At 43.3% G+C, this 20,374-nt stretch overlaps 2 protein-coding genes across 4 annotated transcripts in view; one reads left to right on the top strand and one right to left on the bottom strand.

Moving 5' to 3' along the window:
* LOC116957235 (uncharacterized) overlaps positions 1–20,374 on the top strand; it is a 479,173-nt gene that overhangs the window by 70,089 nt on the left and 388,710 nt on the right. The window lies entirely within an intron of this gene.
* LOC142906840 (uncharacterized) lies at positions 9,126–19,435 on the bottom strand. 3 transcript variants are annotated; one of them, XM_076055486.1, is made up of 2 exons: positions 19,324–19,435; positions 9,126–14,297 (listed from the first exon to the last, which is right to left on the bottom strand). In XM_076055486.1, the coding sequence occupies exon 2, from the start codon at positions 14,285–14,287 to the stop codon at positions 12,968–12,970; it is 1,320 nt and encodes a 439-aa protein (XP_075911601.1). In that variant the 5' UTR covers positions 14,288–14,297; positions 19,324–19,435; the 3' UTR covers positions 9,126–12,967. The 3 variants fall into 3 exon arrangements, with proteins under 3 accessions (XP_075911601.1, XP_075911600.1, XP_075911602.1); XM_076055485.1 differs by having other exon boundaries at positions 9,126–14,328; positions 19,324–19,366; XM_076055487.1 differs by having other exon boundaries at positions 19,271–19,361.

Raw genomic sequence — 20,374 nt, 5'->3', positions numbered from 1 at the left:
AGAAAATACAGGAGCACCTTGAATAGCGCGGAGATTACATTCTTGGAAAGTGCAGCGAGAAAACAAAAACGGTGATATTCAATACTTAAGCCTTACCTAAATAACGGGGTTATGCAAACTGCAAACTAAAATATAAAACATCACAATTGAAATAAGTTTTTTTTATTTGAAGCTTTGTTTTATTTTATTTCTACCTACGTGACTTTACCGAAAGAACCAAAGAGCAAGTACTGTACTGTATTCCAAATAAACTTATTAGTGAAATTAACGTGGAGAAACCGTGTACAAAAACAAATTCCGAGACAAAAAAAATAAATAATGGATGAACTCGTCCGTCTGAACGGGGCCCGTAGCTATCCGTGTTGCTAAAGATGAGGGTAAGAATCCACCCATTTTTTTTCGCCATATAGCATTGTTATATATAACGACTTATTGTTGGTAGCTTAGCTGATTGGAGAATATATAGAGTTTATTGATAACATTGAGGTAATTTATATTTTAGTTTTTTTATTGGTTCACTATATAGTATTCATTATATATTGTAGTGTATACCCAGTTACTGTGAATAGCTCAGATGTGTAGGCCTTGACTTCAACATAGACATTTCTGTGACCAGTCACAAGCTAATCACTCAGTTATTTCAATGCTAAATTCGCCTAGTAATTTCAATGCTAAATTCTCCTGTTTGATTTGTACTAGGTGCCTCTGTGAATGTGTATGCTCTGACTTTAACATAGCTATTTCTGTGACCAGTTACAAGCTAATCACTCAGTCATTTCAATACTAAATTCTATGCTAATTCCTTTGTCAAGGCGCTTTGTTTCTTCTCACACAGCTTAAAGGTCGCGATCTGAGCGTGGCTTTTTCACTCCAGCGCTGTCCTCCAGACAGTCTCGTCCTTTCACCTGATGAAGGCCACTTGTGTTGTTGCCGACACGTCGTGAGAATATTATTGTTATTTTATTTTATCAATTTATTATTTTATTCTCATTCTACGTGACTTTACTGAAAGAACCAAAGAAGAAGAAGAAGCAAGGCAGCTTGCAAATAGCACAATTACTGCAACCAGGTGCCTACCCTGCAGTCAAGACGAAAAGTCTTCTATTCCATACATTCCTCACTTAATTAACACTTTTGATCTATTAGTTGCTATTGGTTCCATGTCTCCTGCTTGCAGGCAGCTATTTGCACGCAATGGCATGGAAAGGAGACCTTCAGGACCATGCTGGAACTGTACAATGGTTCAGCTGCCTCCAATTAATGACCATCCCGAACCGATTCATGTACTGTATTGATAACTGCCAACACTACCTATGCAAGCCATTTCCGAAAGAACAATACAAGACAGAACTAATGCTTCCAAATCACATCTTAAGGAACCAACCAACTCATCCCAACATCTGGCTACATGCACACATTTAAAGTGCAGGACCAGGTACATAATCGCATTGGTAGTCTGCTGCCACTACCTAATGACCTACACCTACATTACTGGAGATCTACTTTCATGTCTGACATTACTATACAGGCTCATCAGCATTGCAACAATGTCATCAACACCAAGATGCAAGTAATATTGCTATTGCAAGACATGCTCCATAAGGAAAACTCTTATATTCACAGTTTCAAGTGTGCCATGGAGAAGATGACTTCAGAGTAAAATGTTGTCATTCGTGCCGAATAAACTTCACACGTAAACATGAGTGCCGCTTAAATGCACACACAAGATCTGAAGTCGCTGTTATTCTGACTGCTGAACAATATGGCACTCGAGGGATCGTCTTGCAACCCAAAAATACCCTACACAGAATTGAAAAACACAGATCTTATGATGCTCATCAATGTCCACTGATTTTCTGGCAAAGTGATGATGGTTACCATTTCATACTTCGCCAAACTGACCCAGCAACAGGCTTGCCAACACAAAAGATTTCCGCCATGGACTTCTTTGCCTTCAGGGTCATGGTGCGAAACGCCAGCTTCAATCTCTTCTTGAGATGCTAAGAGCTCTTGCACCAATTTGATGTCGACATGGATGTCAAAATTGAAGCTTCATTCCATTAAACCCACTAGATAGAAAAACATAAAATACTGTCTATCCTGAAGCTCTTCACGGGTAACAAATGTAAATGTTGTCCTCATGAAACTAACAAGCCCTGCAAATGAATAACACAACCAAAAAACCGTGACAAAATACACACATTTATCGACTTTATTAGCAGAATTCAATACTTAGAATTGGCCACGTTCTGTTCAAGTGACAAACCTTACTAATTGGCTGTGTCAGGTGGTGGCAGGTTTAACGACACCTTTATATATTTATTATGCGATCTAACCCAAACAAACCTGGATTATGGATGTATATTTGGAGTTTGCGTGTCTCTCTCCCCGTGGTGTTGTATACGGCCCTTTTTCCACAATATCAATAATAATATTTGTCGATGTTTTTTTTAATAGTAACAGAAATAAATTATAAACACTGCTACGACAGGGACCAGCAAACAGCAGATGGAGATCGTAAAAATGCCATTAACAAAATAAATAAATAATAAACTCCGGGGCAAACAGAGGTTAGCCACCATCTGCAAAATCTCCAGATTGCCAAAGGACAATTCACAAACAAACCTGTTGATGCAACACAGCCGCCGGGGTCACCAAAAGGGAAGGGGAAATTCCAGGCTTCAGGACCCCCCCCCCCTTTCGTCACCCCGCAGAGTGATGCCATACAGAAAGAGATTTAAACATATTACCCTTCTTAGCTATTAATACGACGGTTAAAGTTTAGAACTTAGTAAATAGGTCGACATCGTGTATGTATGCGGACAGGGAGCAAAAGTATAAAACCCTTGGAATATCGGAGGTAACATCTAATGATGAACTGTTAAATCACAAATCTTGGGGACAGAATGCAGTGTTACATCAAGGGTTATTGAGAAGGAAGGAGGCGGAATGGGAGGGGCTTACACAGCCAAGATAGGCTGTGTTCCATAGGAGAGAGCCTCCTGGCCGCCTTTGTCTTCCCGCAGCACGAGAGAGCAGGAATTTAACACCAGAGCGAGGGAAATTTATTATCGCGGGGGCCATCTGTACACACTGCGCTAAACTCAATGATACACACACGGACTACACCCCCCCCCCACAACACAGAGGGAGCATGTTTTTTTTCTCTCGCAAGAGACACGGAGAGAGGAGAGAGAATTTCACTTTTTAAGCTCGGCAAGGGACAGCGAGACAGCAGATCGGAAGAAGACATCAAACAAGCTCCGAGGCATGGTCTCGAGACATTAGTAATGTTTGCTGTGTCCCGCAGAGAAGAGGGGCGAGGGGATGTTAGGTGCTGAGTTCGGCATGGACCGACAGAGTATCGCTAAAAGTTATTCTACATTCATCCTGATGTTTTGAGTCGCTTGCAGAATCGAGGATCGTGATAAGCTGTATCGTACTAAGCTATCAGAGTTGTGTAAGAGGTGTGCAAATACAATTTCAAGTTCTGAGAGTGAGCGACAATTAAGCTCTCGACAGTTCAACAAGGCACAGTTCGGCGAGCTACAGAAGAGGGAAGCGAGCGGCAGGCCCTGAGGTGGGCCCCGCGATCAACCTAGGATGGCGAGGCTGGCAGAGTAAGCGATGTGAGTTCAGAGCTGAAAGACGAAGTATCGCTCAAAGACTTTTATTCTACATCGAGTACCAGCTGCCAGCACCAAGTGTTGTGCCGACTTGGCTCATCCAGCAGGAGAAAGAGCCTGACCAGCCGCCCGTGAGCAAAAGAGTCAGTGAACCAGCGAAGAGCGTGATTTCGCGCATCTCCACGGAGAGAGCGCGTGCGGCGCAGCTCATCATCCAGCGGCGGAGATAATCTTCAGTCAACGTCCAACGCCGAGCAATAGAGGGAACCAGCCGTTGTTCGTATACCCCTCCCCCACGTTCACAAACCCATGACGCTTACGTCGTCTGCTCACACCAGAATTTACCAAAGAGACAATCCACCGCACCCACACAATATTAAGACTAATTATAAAGTGCATTAAAATATCAACTAATCGTGAAGAACATTGCTGCCATTGAGTTACGTGGATACGGTCACTTATAAGTATTTGAGTCGTTCGTTTTTTATTGTTTTCTTTTAATGGCATAATCTTGCCGATTAATCCATTGACGTATATTTGTGCCTTTGGGAATAATAATTGTTTGACTGCCTTTTCGCATGAATATCGTCGGATGAAATATTAAGGATTTATTCATATTTTCCATATGCTCGTGGTACCCAGAGGAAGTAATCAATTGTTCCGTTACCAAATTAACGTGATTATTGAGGATTGAAGAGTTGGATCAATGAAATGAACATATTATAAAGTTAAGGTTTTTGGTTTAGAACTGAGTTCGCGTTACGCAGTGGAATTAATCATATGTGCAGTTGCCAAAGTGAAACAACGCTATCGTTGATGGTTACTGTGTCGGTACTGTGTTGATAATTCCGACCCTGATAATTAATCTTATATATAAAAGTCTCCGCGCGTGCGTGCTTGCGAGGGATTTGGCTCTCGGACCGTGGGGTTCGCGTGGAAAAAATGTTTCCGGGCGGCACGCCCCGGGCCCCCCGTTTGGTATAGGCTATTCCGTTTTGCCGTCCGTCGCCTTTAAAGTGGTTTAATTAACGTTTTGGCGCGATTCCTCTTTATTTATTTATTTACTTTTGCCGACCGGCTCGCTGCTGCGCATGCGCGAGACGCCGACACGAGTTGCCCCTGGCAACGCACAGGCGCGAGTTGTTGCCCCTGGCAACGCACAGACGCCGTCGCCGGAGGGTGGACGCCATTTTTCATTCGCGTTCAAAATGCAAAAAATGTACACGCAACGCTGAGGTAAATTCATCAAAGTGTCACGTCCTCTTCTCTCCCCCTCCACACCAATGTGTGCACTAACTATTATAGGCTCGGTAGATACTAAAATTATACCGATTAAATAGGATTATTGTAGCGCGGGGGGGGGGGGGTAGCGGCCCAGCCCCCAGCCTCGGCCGGGCAATCTAGGCGAGGCCGGAGGCTTTGCACGGGACTAGGCCTCACGACGGCAATCTGTCAGGTGAGTACTTTGTGCTATAGAGTCGATATATACTGCTACTAGCGGGGAAATATATTTAAAAACGTCTGAAAACTTAAATACTACATACAAATGAAAACATAACTCATTAATTTACATATTCTTAGCTCTTTTATTTATAAATACACCGTTTAAAAATAAATAAATTAATGCAAACCGACACATCTGATGACGACCGTTTGTGTTATGGTCGAAACGTCGTGAGAATTTTTATTGTTTTATATATGTTATTATTTTATTGATTCCCTTCAACGTGACTTTACCGAAAGAGCTAAGCATATGAATTACTGCAGTCACGAAAGCTTTAAATCATTAATTTACATTAAAATAAAACCTGAGCGCGCCAATAATCGATTCTTTCAATCGTGCAAAGGAATCGAGGGTTGTAGATTTCTTTAGAATCGCCCTATTCCCGTTTACAAAACTTGCTTGCATGTCGCCAAGCATGCTTAACATTTCGAACAGACACACATACTCACAAATTTACCTTTCACATTGAAGATACATAACGTCAGCATGTACTGCTGTCTTCATAGCAGGTACCACCACAGTATGTACTGCTGTCATCATAGCAGGTACCACCACAGTATGTACTCCTGTCATCATAGCAGGTACCACCATCACCACAGTATGTACTGCTGTCATCATAGCAGGTACCACCATCACCACAGTATGTACTGCTGTCATCATAGCAGGTACCACCATCACCACAGTATGTACTGCTGTCATCATAGCAGGTACCACCACACTCGGTATGTAATTCTGTCATCATAGCAGTCACCACCACACTCGGTATGTACTGCCGTCATAATAGCAGGTACCACACACAGTATGTACGGCTGTCATCATAGCAGGTACCACCACAGCATGTACTGCTGCCATCATAGTAGGTACCACCACACTCGGTATGTACTGCTCTCATCATAGCAGGTACCAACACTGTATGTACTGCTGTCATCATAGCAGGTACCACCACACTCGGTATGTACTGCTCTCATCATAGCAGGTACCAACACTGTATGTACTGCTGTCATCATAGCAGGTACCACCACCACAGTATGTACTGCTGTCTTCATAGCAGGTACCACCACAGTATGTACTGCTGTCTTCATAGCAGGTACCACAGTATCTACTGCTGTCATAGCAGGTACCACCATCACCACAGTATGTAATGCTGTCATCATAGCAGGTACCACCACCACAGTATGTACTGCTGTCATCATAGCAGGTACCACCACAACAGTATGTACTGCTGTCATCATAGCAGGTACCACCACAGTATGTACTGCTGTCTTCATAGCAGGTCCCACCACAGTATGTACTGATGTCATCACAGCAGGTGCCACCACAGTATGTACTGCTGTAATCATAGCAGGTACCACCACCACAGTATGTACTGCTGTCATCATAGCAGGTACCACCACAGTATGTACTGCTGTCATAGCAGGTACCACCACAGTATGTACTTTTGTCATCATAGCAGGTACCACCACAGTATGTACTGCTGTCATAGCAGGTACCACCACACTCGCTATGTACTGCTGTCATCATAGCAGGTACCACAGTATCTACTGCTGTCATAGCAGGTACCACCATCACCACAGTATGTAATGCTGTCATCATAGCAGGTACCACCACCACAGTATGTACTGCTGTCATCATAGCAGGTACCACCACAACAGTATGTACTGCTGTCATCATAGCAGGTACCACCACAGTATGTACTGCTGTCATAGCAGGTACCACCACCACAGTATGTACTGCTGTCATCATAGCAGGTACCACCACAGCATGTACTGCTGTCATCATAGTAGGGACCACCACACTCGGTATGTACTGCTCTCATCATAGCAGGTACCACCACTGTATGTACTGCTGTCATCATAGCAGGTGCCACACAGTATGTACGGCTGTCATCATAGCAGGCACCACCACAGCATGTACTGCTGTCATCATAGCAGGTACCACCACACTCGGTATGTACTGCTCTCATCATAGCAGGTACCACCACAGTATGTACTGCTGTCATCATAGCAGGTGCCACACAGTATGTACTGCTATCATAGCAGGTACCACCACAGTATGTACTGCTGTCATCATAGCAGGTACCACCACAGCATGTACTGCTATCATAGCAGGTACCACCACACTCGGTATGTACTGCTCTCATGATAGCAGGTACCACCACAGTATGTACTGCTGTCATCATAGCAGGTGCCACCACAGTATGTACTGCTCTCATCATAGCAGGAACCATCACAGTCAGTATACATTGCTGTAATCATAGCAGGTACCACCACAGTCAGTATGCACTGCTGTAGTGATAGCAGGTACCACCACACTATGCACTGCTGTAATCATAGCAGGTACTACCACAGTCAGTATGCACTGCTGTAATCATAGCAGGTACCACCACAGTCGGTATGCACTGCTGTAGTGATAGCAGGTACCACCACACTATGCACTGCTGTAATCATAGCAGGTACCACCACAGCAGTATGCACTGCTGTAATAGCAGGTACCACCACAATATGCACTGCTGTAATCATAGCAGGTTCCACCACAGTATGCACTGCTGTAGTGATAGTAGATACTGCTGTCGAGTTGGTAGATACTACTATATAGAGTTAGAAGATACTAAAACAGTCAGTATATACCACTAGTCAGTCAATACTGCTAGTCAGTATATACTACTATACAGTCAGTACACGCTACTACGGTGAGTAGCTACTGGAGTCAGTAGATACTACTATAGAGTACATACTGCTATAGAGTTAGTAGTTTCAAGTTTCATTCAAGTTTCATTTATTAGGTATTGCCCTGTGAGCCATGCGGCTCTTAAGTCGGGTGCAACCGCAACAAACAAAATTTGAACACAGAACATCTTAAAGCAACAACGCGTAACAGAAACATTCTGGAATAAACCAGCAAATATTCCACACAAAAAAACGTATTAAAACGCTGTGTGCAAAAATCAATGTGGTGCAAGCCAACAACAACAATCACAAGACAATTTATATTAACCATATGTTTTCGAATCACCAAAATAAAGCTGTAAAAACAAAAAAACTACTACTATAGTCAGTGGATACTACTATAGAGTCAGCAGATACTACTATACAGTTAGTCGTTACTACTATAGTCGGTAGACACTACTGTAGGCCCAGTAAATACTACTACGGTCAGTAGTTACTGCTCCAATCAGCAAATACTACTACAGTCAGTAGCTACTACTGGCTCAGTAGATACTACTGTACAGTCAGTATATACAACTACATAGTCAAGAGATACTACTTACTCTGTTGTATGTAGGGTGTGTAGATATAGATACCAACGCGGGGGTAAATATATATTTTTGAGAGGGGGGAGGTGTCCACAATTTTCGGAAACCTTTTAGATCAACTATTTACCCCACACTTTCTTTTACTTTTTGGACTTTTGCAAGCCTCTTAAAAAGATGTTGGTGAAATGGACAAATGGCCCACCGGGCTTTCACAATATCTTAGTATCTGTGTAAGTATATGTAAGGTTTTTAAGAGTAGTTCTAAAATATATTTTTTTACCCCGGCTACACCGGGTACTTACCGCTAGTATCATAGAATTAAGGTTTTGTTGAGAATTAAAATTGCTTAGCACAAAAGTGTCTGCGTGTTCTTTCCTGATTTCATGCGTAATAATCTTATTTATAAGAACTGTATTCTGCGTTGAGATTCGAGTTTGGTGACCTGACATAAACACACTAATACACTCAGTAAATGTTAAAGCGAGAATAATTATATTACCGAGCATTAATATGAAGTTAAACGAGCGAGTTACTCTGGCATCCTTGCATCACACTGGCATAACCTCATACGATTAATTATATGATCCCGATTGATAATCCGACTCTCGTCAGCGAGGCGGAGCCTGATTATCGTAACGACTTGTATTTGCATAATCACACCCACTCGCATAAATGTATACGGTTTTCTCTCAAATTAGCATAAAGCAAGTGCAATTTACATAATTTCGGAAAATGACACGAATTTCAAATTTCATTAAATTTTTATTATTTTCATCAAAATTTTCACAACCGACATATACAACAGTGGTCGCGTGGATTTTCCTCCGGATCCTCCGATTTTCGCTCCACATCCTCCGGTTTTTCCCCCCACATTTAGAGTCAACATCACCACGCGTTTAAAGTATTTGACCGATATACATTTCCACACGTTGATAAGCCACTTTGTTGTGGGCAGGTTGCTTCTGAAAAAGAGCGGTATAGCTCACGTGGGCTATGCCTGGTAAAATTAAAAACTGTAGAAATATTTGGAAGAAAAAAAGTTTCAAAGTAGTGAACCTGGTGAAGACAAATTAAACTTAAGCAGAGATTTAAAGCAAATGCAATCAGGCAAGGGCAAGAGGCAAGCCCCCGCACGGCTAGGCCCGCGCGTTGTAATGTTCCAACCTGGACATCTATTCCATACTCGCTGCTACTCAATTGATATCCCTACGAGAAAGGAGGGAGGCTCTACCTGGGAAAACTACCACAACAACCACGATGTGAACGTCTCACCTCCGATGCGAGTGCCCGCACGGAGCATCAGTTTCCTGATCTCATGACACCACGCGGCAGCAGGTGACATGACATCACTTGGAGGGAAACACCACTTCCCCAATGAGCCGCAGAGTAACTTAATAAAACATTTTAATGAGCCAGGTCCATGTCGGAGTGATGGGGCATAACTGCTGAACCCGTTGCAATGAACTCGCAATTATTTCAGAATAAATTATGTTAATGAGCCGGCAGTGACTTGGCGGAGCTTTGCCCAGAGCAGGATTTTGCTGGATCGAAAATCGGCGGTCACCAACCAGACGTGATGTCACGCTTAAAAGCACAGTGGAGGGGGGGGGGGTGAATACCTTGGTCACATGACGTTACTAGCGAGGAACACCACCGCCTGGCATCTCATGCCGAGGTCATGTGGAGTGATGACGTCAGAGACCGAGGGAGGTTTGAGTTTAAGTTCACTTAGATTGTTTTTCCATTGCTCCCTCTCTTTAACAGACCCTTTGGGTGCGTGAGCTCAACAACAATGTTAACATTGTGTATACACTGTGTGTCTATGTACACTGTGTGTACACGGTGTTGGCACAGTAGGGGGAGGCACAGGTGGTGCATCGGCCGTCATCTCCATCAGTTGACCCATGGCACCTGGGTCTGCCCCGTGACCTCCTACCGGTGCGCGTTCGACAGTTCACGTAGCCTGAACGTGCACAGCCTGGCATAAGTACCGTGGCGACGTCACCACCACTTGGTTGTGAATGGCGGTTGTTGTTCTTGTTCACGTGTGTACACTGTGCAGGTGCTGTGCACACCTTGTGGATACATTGTGTGCACACACTGTGCGTGAACAGTGTGCACACAACATGCCTACACTGCGTACAGTGAGGGAAAAAACGTATTTTATCCCCTGCTGATTTTGTACGTTTGCCCACTGACAAAGAAATGATCAGTCTATAATTTTAATTGTAGGTTTATTTGAACAGTGAGAGAGAATAAGAAAAAATCCAGAAAAACGCATGTCAAAAATGTTATAAATTGATTTGCATTTTAATGAGGGAAATAAGTATTTGACCCCCTCTCAATCAGAAAGATTTCTGGCTCCCACACTCTTAAAGAGAGTGCTCCTAATCTCAGCTTGTTACCTGTATAAAAGACACCAGTCCACAGAAGAAATCAATCAGATTCCAAACTCTCCACCATGGCCAAGACGAAAGAGCTCTCCAAGGATGTCAGGGACAAGATTGTAGACCTAAACAAGGCTGGAATGGGCTACAAGACCATTGCCAAGCAGCTTGGTGAGAAGGTGACAACAGTTGGTGCGATTATTCGCAAATGGAAGAAACACAAAAGAACTGTCAATCTCCCTCAGCCTGGGGCTCCAATCAAGATCTCACCTCGCGGAGTTGCAATGATCATGTGAACGGTGAGGAATCAGCCCAGAACTACACGGGAGGATCTTGTCAATGATCTCAAAGCAGCTGGGACCATAGTCACCAAGAAAACAATTGGTAACACACTACGCCGTGAAGGACTAAAATCCTGCAGCGCCCGCAAGGTCCCCTTGCTCAAGAAAGCACATATACATGCCCGTCTGAAGTTTGCCAATGAACATCTGAATGATTCGGAGGACAACTGGGTGAAAGTGTTGTGGTCAGATGAGACCAAAATGGAGCTCTTTCGCATCAACTCAACTCGCCGTGTTTGGAGGAGGAATGCTGCCCATGACCAAGAACACCATCCCCACCGTCAAACATGGAGGTGGAAACATTATGCTTTGGGGGTGTTTTTATGCCGCATCAAAGGGACGATGGACGGGGCCATGTACCGTCAAATCTTGGGTGAGAACCTCCTTCCCTCAGCCAGGGCATTGAAAATGGGTCGTGGATGGGTATTCTAGCATGACAATGACCCAAAACACATGGCCAAGGCAACAAAGGAGTGGCTCAAGAAGAAGCACATTAAGGTCCTGGAGTGGCCTAGCCAGTCTCCAGACCTTAATCCCAAAGAAAATCTGTGGAGGGAGCTGAAGGTTCGAGTTGCCAAACATCAGCCTCGAAACCTGCAAAGAGAAGTGAGACAAAATCCCTCATGAGATGTATGCAAACCTGGTGGCCAACTACAAGAAACGTCTGACCTCTGCAATTTCCAACAAGGGTTTTGCCACCAAGCACTAAGTCATGTTTTGCAGAGGGGTCAAATATTTATTTCCCTCATTAAAATGCAAATCAATTTATAACATTTTTGACATGCGTTTTTCTGGATTTTGTTGTTATTCCGTCTCTCACTGTTAAAATAAACCTACCATTAAAATTATAGACTGATCATTTCTTTGTCAGTGGGCAAACGTACAAAATCAGCAGGGGATCAAATACTTTTTTTCCTTCACTGTGTGTACAGAGTTTGTGGGTGGTCCAAATCAGTCTGGCGGCATTATATTTTCATCAGCTGCGCAATGCTGAGTAGAAGCTACCTGGTCTGTCGCTCGGGTCTTCTCGGCCACAGTCATGCCCTCCCTTCTCTTGGCATGTGAAACGTGGACCCCTCTAAATGGAACATCTGCGCCAGTTAGAAACATTTATTGCAGAGGTTCAAATCCGACAGGCACCCCTGGCGACTCCAGTAACAGTAACCAAAATATGCACTGTCTGATTAACAGTGGATGTAAAACATACTATTGTCAATCTTTATTTGAAGCTTTCGTGACTGCAGGAGTCCAAACTCTTTGGTTCTTTCGGGAAAGTCACATAGGTGGAAAAATAATCGATCACGACGTTTCAATCTTAATACAAGCAATCGTTATCATTGCTTGTGTTGCGATCGAAACGTTGTGATCTATTATTTTTCTACCTACTTGACTTTACCGAAAGAACCAAAGAGTATACTATTCACTCAAAACGCAAAGGTAATTGCATGCTGGTGTCATGGTAAAAATTTGGGTAATTTCAAACATCATCCAGAAATTACTTAACAGAGATTACACATTAATTATTGCCCCCTACTGACAGACTCATGCCCATATGCAGGCTGGTGCAGGGTCACCTTATTCCACACAGAGGCTTCCACTTGGGGGTGCTCTTCGAGTGTTTGTAATATGATACACAACTCCGAGTTGCTGAGGCAATTAAGCAAGCACCATATAAATGCAAATGGGAGCTTATTGGCTCTCACTCCTGATTAGAGATCTACCCATCCCACAGATCCACAAATACTGGCCACTCTTACTCTGCAGGTTGAACCTAAGAATTGAGTGTTCACCTTCACATTATTTTCATTAAAGGCCTGTGACAAAGGTAAATCTATTGGAGCTTCATTGTCTCAAGCTTACACATCTACCGGGTCTCCATTTGACTTTGTATTATCTAAGAAGTCCAACCACACCTCCACGTCCACAAACTGCTGGGAGATGCCTCGCTCTGCCTCAGAATTCTGCTCCTGCTTCACGTTGCCTCCATCGATGTGAATATCCAAATTTGGAGTTGAATCTTCATATTCACATTTTACGTTCACTTCTTCGCTCTTCACTGTCACTTCACATTTCACCTTCGCCTCTTCATATTTCACTATGATATCTTTCCAAGTGTCCAAACTGGGATTTACTTCTGGTTCTTGTTTCATGAGGGATGGGCTAATTGCAGCACTTTGACTTTCACAAGCCGATTTCAGACTCCACTCCTTGGGGGTCTTCCAATGCATGTGTGTTTTCTGGTGTCTTTGAAGATTTGATGAACGTGCAAACGCAGTCTCACAAACAGTGCACTTGAAGGGTTTCTCTCCTGTGTGTGTTCTCTGGTGGGTCTGAAGTGCTGATGACCGTGCAAATGCCTTCTCACACACAGTGCACTTAAAAGGTTTATCTCCTGTGTGTGTTCTCTGGTGTTGTTTAAGACTAGATGAAACTGAAAATGCCTTCTCACACACACTGCACTTGAAGGGTTTCTCTCCTGTGTGTGTTCTCTGGTGTATTTTAAGAGTAGATGATTCTGCAAAGGCCTTCTCGCACAGAGTGCATCTGAAGGGTTTCTCTCCCGTGTGTGTTCTCTGGTGGGTCTGAAGAACTGATGACTGTGAAAATGCCATCTCACACACAGTGCACTTGAAGGGTTTCTCTCCCGTGTGTGTTCTCTGGTGGGTCTGAAGAGCTGATGACTGTGAAAACGCCATGTCACACACAGTGCACTTGAAGGGTTTCTCTCCCGTGTGTGTTCTCTGGTGGGTCTGAAGAACTGATGACCGTGCAAATGCCTTCTCACACACTGCACACTTGAAAGGTTTCTCTCCTGTGTGTGTTCTCTGGTGATTTTTGAGAGCAGATGAAAGTGCAAACGCCTTCCCACACACAATGCACTTGAAGGGTTTATCTCCTGTGTGCGTTCTCTGGTGGATCTGAAGATGTGTTGACTGTGCAAATGACTTCCAACACACAGTGCACTTGAATGGTTTCTCTCCTGTGTGAGTTCTCTGGTGGATCCGAAGATGTGTTGAACATGCAAATGACTTCCAACACACAATGCACTTGAAGGGCTTCTCACCAGTGTGTGTTCTCTGGTGCTGTGTCAGGTTTCTAGGACGATCTGTCCTATATGCACACTGGTTGCATTGATGCCTTTTTGTACCGAGCTGCGGTGAGTGCCTTTGCTCCATCAGATCAATTCTGCAGAGCAAAGAGGCAGAGGAAGCGTCAGCTGCAGACAGAAAAAAAATATCCACACCATCTACATCACTATCAAGATACAGAGGAATGCATATTTACACAGTCATATGCGAATTGCACGCCTATACTCTTTTGTTGTTTTGGTAAAGTTAGTAGATATAAAAATAATAAAAATAAAGTTAATAATATAAATACTGTAGCCTGGTTCTTAGTCGGAGTTAGTGTACTGGCAGTCTATAATGTAGACTGTAGCAATGTTTATTAAGCTGGGTGAGTGTACTGGCAGTCTATAATGGAGACAAAAACCTTGGTGAGCGTACTAGCAGTGTATAATGTAGACGGTAGCCTGGTTCTTAACCTCGGTGAGTGTACTGCCAGTCTATAATGTAGACTGTAGCCTAAAAAAGAAAACAAGTTTTGTTTTTTCTAGGGCCATTGTGATATTCTCAAACTACATAATTATTGAAGATGCTATGTATGCATGGGGCCAGACCGAATTTCCGTCACAAGCCAAGTTGAACAGGAAATGTCTCTAACTCCTGGTCATGCAGCTTTAGCCGGGCCAGCAAAAAATCATAAACATCCTCAACGAATGTGAGCAGAGGCAGAGACATTGACAACATAGACAACCCAAAGCCCCATGCCTCTTTACGGTACCATAGGCATGTTCTTGGTTCTTTCGGCAAAGTCACGTAGAATGGAAATAATAAAATAATACAATTTATTCTTTGGTTCCTTCGGTAAAGTCACGTAGAAATAAAAAATAATAAATTACATAATAAATTCCATAATATCATAGTTTCTATTTCTACGTGACTTTACCGAAAGAACAAAAAAAATAATTCCTGCAGTCACGAAAGCGCCAAATCAAGTTTTAAAATAATAAAAATACAAAACAATATCATCATCAGGCGTGAAAACCACAGCAAGAAAATTTGAAAAAAGTGGCGTTTTTCTTAAACGTTAGCACCACGGACAGCAATTGGCGGTTGGTCAGACGGCCTTAATTAAATCAAGAAAGCATTGATTTAGTTTCTGCTGATAATTCGTACTCCTGTGCTGTACCCAATGGACAGAAAAGACAGGAGCACCATGAATAGCGCGGAGATTACATTCTTGGAAAGTGCAGCGCGAAAGCAAAAACGGCGATATTCAATACTTAAGCCTTACCTAAATAACGGGGTTATGTAAACGGCAAACTAAAATATAAAACATCACAATTGAAATAAGTACTGTATTATCTTGATTTGAAGCTTTGTTTTATTTTATTTCTACCTACGTGACTTTACCGAAAGAACCAAAGAGCAAGTACTGTACTGTATTCCAAATAAACTAAATTAGTGAAATTAACGTGGAGAAACCGTGTACAAAAACACATTCCAAGACAAAAAAAATAGAAGTATGAATCGAAATCAATGAAGCAGACTTTGTGTATGTTTGTTTTTTGTGAACCAAATTGCGCCAACACCATGAAATCTACACACCCCAAACTTTCCATGCATACTCACGGGTGAGTTGGTGTGTTTTTCGCACTATTTTTAGCTAACGTGCTCACCTTCAACATATGTAACACCTGGAAACTCCAACCCCCTGCCGTTGCGACCCCCCTCTCTCTCGCCATGTGTTAAAGCCTGGGGCATTATCACGACTTCCGGTTTGCCACACAAACACATGACATTTCATATACTACATTTCCATGCACTCAACACAACATAAGTGTCTGCACTACACTGCTATATTTTTTCTCATTTACCACGTTATCCTTCCATATTATTAGGCCTGCATATTTGCCACCAAATTCATCCACTCCCGACTCCTTGCTGTCCTCCCTGAAAGCGCACGGCTCACCTCTAACATACTGCAATGTTTATGAAAACCATGTGCTATTCAAAAATACCTACATCTACGTACAAGCACTATCGACCTACTTCGACACAACATATACAACAGGCAGGACTAAATACATCAAGGCTACATCGCCTAGTAAGGAATAAAAAGCATGCACATACACACACTCGCGTTTACCTAATTACGTATGCACACACACCACCACACACATACTATTCTTACCCACTTCAATCACTACAAAACATTACTTCCTCCAACAACTTACAGACTTATACTTCCTTCCTTTGCGGCTATATCTTCACACTCCTACAACGATCACACATTCAACTATCATTTCATTAACAATCTCTATATAGCATTCATTCACACATTCATTTACTCTTTTTTTCTGCTTACTAACTTTTACCTCCACCTAAAATGTTCCTTGCGGAAAACATGCACTTCTCTTCACCAAAGCCGATTACAATAATTGATGCCATATGTACAAGTGCTGCAATGGCTGCACCTACAGCTATGAATCTCCTGAATACATAAGATGCAAGACAGCATGCTGCCAGTGCTGCACCTATTGATGACACTCCTGAACACCAAGAAGCAAGACGGCATGCTCCAAGTGCTGCGATGGCTGCACCTACAGATTATGAAACTCTAGTACAGAAAGAAGCAAGACAGCATGCGACCAGTGATGCTATGCCTGCACCTGCAGCGAATGCAACTCAACAGCACAAATGGCTGCTGCCACAGCTAATTATCAAACTCCAGTCCAACAAGAAGTAAGGCAGCTTGTAAACAGCACTACAATGACTGCAACCAGGTGCCTACCCTGCAGTGAAGACGAAAGTCTTCTATTCCATACATTCCTCACTTAACACTTCTGATCTATTAGTTTATATTGGTTCCATGTCTCCTGCTTGCAGGCAGCTATTTGCACGCAAAGGCATGGAAAGGAGACCTCCAGGACCATGCTGGCACTGTTAAATGGTTCAGCTGCCTCCAATTAATGACCATCCCGAACCGATTCATGTACTGTATTGATAACTGCCAACACTACCTATGCAAGTCATTTCCGAAAGAACAATACAAGACAGAACTAATGCTTCCAAATCACATCTTAAGGAACCAACTAACTCATCCCAACATCTGGCTACATGCCCACATTTAAAGTGCAAGGCCAGGTACATAATCGCATTGGCAGTCTGCTGCCACTACCTAATGACCTACACCTACATTCCTGGAGATCTACTTTCATAGAAGGGAAACAATAAAATAATAAAAATATTTTTATTATTTTATTTTTTCCCTTCTATGTGACTTTACGGAAAGAACCAAGAATATGAATCCCTGCAGTCACGAAAGCTTTAAATCAAAATCTTTCAAGTCTGACAATACTAGACAGGCTCACCAGCATTGCAACAATGTCATCAACACCAAGATTCAAGTCCTATTGCTGTTGCAAGACATGCTCCATAAGGAAAACTCTTTATGTTCACAGTTTCAAATGTGCCATGGAGAAGATGACTTCAGAGTACAATGTTGTCATTCATGCCGATTAAACTCAACACGGTCAACATGAGTGCCACTTAAATGCACTCATAACATCTGAAGTCGCTGTCATTCTGACTGCTAAACAACAAGGAACTCGAGGCATCGTCATGCAACTGAAGAACAATAGCCTACACAGAATTGCAAAAACACAGATATTATGCTCTTCAATGTACACCGATTTTCTGGCAAATTGATGATGGTTACCATTTCCTACTTCGCCAAACTGACCCAGCAACAGGCTTGCCAACATAAAAGGTTTTCGCAATGGACTTCTTTGCCTTCAGGGTCATGGTGTGAAACGCCAGCTTCAATCTCTTCTTGAGATGCAAAGAGCTCTTCCACCAATTTTCTGTCATGTATGTCAAAATTTAAGCTTCACTCGAATAAACCCACCAGATGGCAAAACATCAAACACCGTCTATCCTGAAGCTCACCAAGGGTAACAAATGTAAATGTTGTCCTCATGAAACTAACAAGCCCCGCCAATGTATAACACAACCAAAACACCGTGACAAAATACACACATATACTTAGCTCTTTCAGTAAAGTCACGTTGAAGGGAAACAATAAAATAATAATAAAACAATAAAGTATATTTTATTTTATTATTTTATAAAATAAAATATACTTTATTATTTTATTGTTTCCCTTCAACGTGACATTACTGACATTACTGCAGTCACGAAAGCTTTAAATAAAAAAAATACGCACATTTATCGACTTTATTGGCAGAATTCAATAATTATAATAAACCCAGCATGGCTAGATATTACCCTTCATGTTTGATTACCGACGCCCGTACGAAGCCGGGTAACTTAGCTAGTCCTGAATAAAAACTATACTTCTGATGATAATGTTGTGCATGAGTGGGGAGCGGTAGTGCAATGGTTAGCGTGCTGCGCTATAAACCCAGCGACCTGATTTATACTCCCAGAGAGTCAAGGCACATTTGGCTGTCGCCTGATGAAGCTGGTTGTAATTACTGACGAAACGTCGTACTCAGATTGAAAATTCTGTGGCTTGGCTCTCCAACACACAACCGGTGTGCTATACTAGTGACGAATTGGCCACGTTCTGTTTACATGACAAACCCTTACTAATTGGCTGTCAGATGGTAGCTGGTTTAACGACACGTCTACATTTCATGTATATTTGGAGTTTGCGTGTCTCTCGCGTGGATTTTCCTCCGGATACTCCGGTTTTTCCCTGCACATTTAGAGTCAACATCACCACGCGTTTAGAGTATTTGACCGATATACATTGCCACACGTTGATAAGCCACTTTGTTGTGGGCAGGTCGCTTCTGAAAAAGAGCGGTGTAGCTCAAGTGGGCTTGGCATAGAAAAATAAAAAAAAAACTGTAGAACTATTTAAAATAAAAAAAGTTTCAAAGTAGTGAGCCAGGTGAAGACAAATTAAACTTAAACAGAGAATTAAAGCAAATGAAATCAGGCGAGGGCAGGAGGCAAGGCCCCGCATGGCTAGGCCCCGCGTTGTAATGTTCCAACCTGGACATCGATTCCGTACTCGCTGCTACTCAATTGATATCCCTACGAGAGAGAGAAGGAGCGAGGCTCTACCTGGGTAAACAACAACAACCACGACAACAACCACCACGATGTGAACTTCTCACCACGGATGCGAGTGCCCGCGCGGAGCATCAGTTTCCTGATATCTCGTGACGTCACGAGGTAGCAGGTGACATGACGTCACTTGGCGGGAAACAACACTGCCCCCAATGAGAATGGGGTTTAATTTAATAAATTATGTTAATGAGCCATGTCCATGTCGGAGTGATAAGGCAGAACTGCTGAACCCGTTGCAATGAACTCGGAACTATTTCAGAATATCTTATGTTAATGAGCCGGCAGTGGCTTGGCGCAGATTTGCCCAGAGCAGGATTTTGCTGGATCGAAAATCGGCGGTCAACAACTAGACGTGACGTCACGTTAAAGAACGCGGAGGGTGTGAATACTTTGGTCACATGACGTAACTAGCGAGGGACACCTCCCCCTGGCATCTCACGCCGAGGCTATGTGGAGTGATGACGTCAGAGACTGAGAGAGCAAGGTGAGAGTTTAAGTTTATTTAGATTCCTTTTCCATTGCTCCCTCTCTTTAACAGACCCTTTGGGTGCGTGAGCACAACAACAAAGTGAACAGTGTGTATACACTGTGTGTCCATGTACACATGGTGTGTGTCCATGTACACAATGTCTGCACTGAGTATGTGTGTACACAGTGTGGGTGGTCCGAATCAGTCGGGTGGCATCTTTTCATCAGCTGCGTAATGCTGAGTGGAAGTGTGGTGCCGCCGCAGCGGAGCCGCTCCGTCGGGGCCGTGCCCACCGCCGTGACGCCGCCACCGGAGAGTGACGACGCCGACGCTGCGCGCCCCTCGCCGCCCCCCACATGAATGCACACATACCCCACGTAGAGCCGGGAGGGAAGGTCACCTGGCCGACAGGTTTTCATCCAGAAGCCCCTAATGGGATCAAGCTTCATGGTTTCCTGCGGCCGGGAAATTGGGCGACCTACCCCCGAGGCTGACGTGCACTGCGGCGCCGTGACCTGATATTAAAATTGCATGGTCACGGCAGGGGCTGTTTAGCCACCGCGAGTGGAACCACACACACGCAACACAGGTCAGTAGGATAGTAGTGGGAAGAACAGAAAGTGGACGTC

This window comes from Petromyzon marinus, chromosome 71 (genome assembly GCF_048934315.1).
Source record: "Petromyzon marinus isolate PM22_M1 ecotype Great Lakes invasive population chromosome 71, UKy_Petmar_22M1.pri1.0, whole genome shotgun sequence".
NCBI lineage: Eukaryota > Metazoa > Chordata > Hyperoartia > Petromyzontiformes > Petromyzontidae > Petromyzon > Petromyzon marinus.
This window is presented reverse-complemented; position numbering and strand designations above follow the sequence as displayed.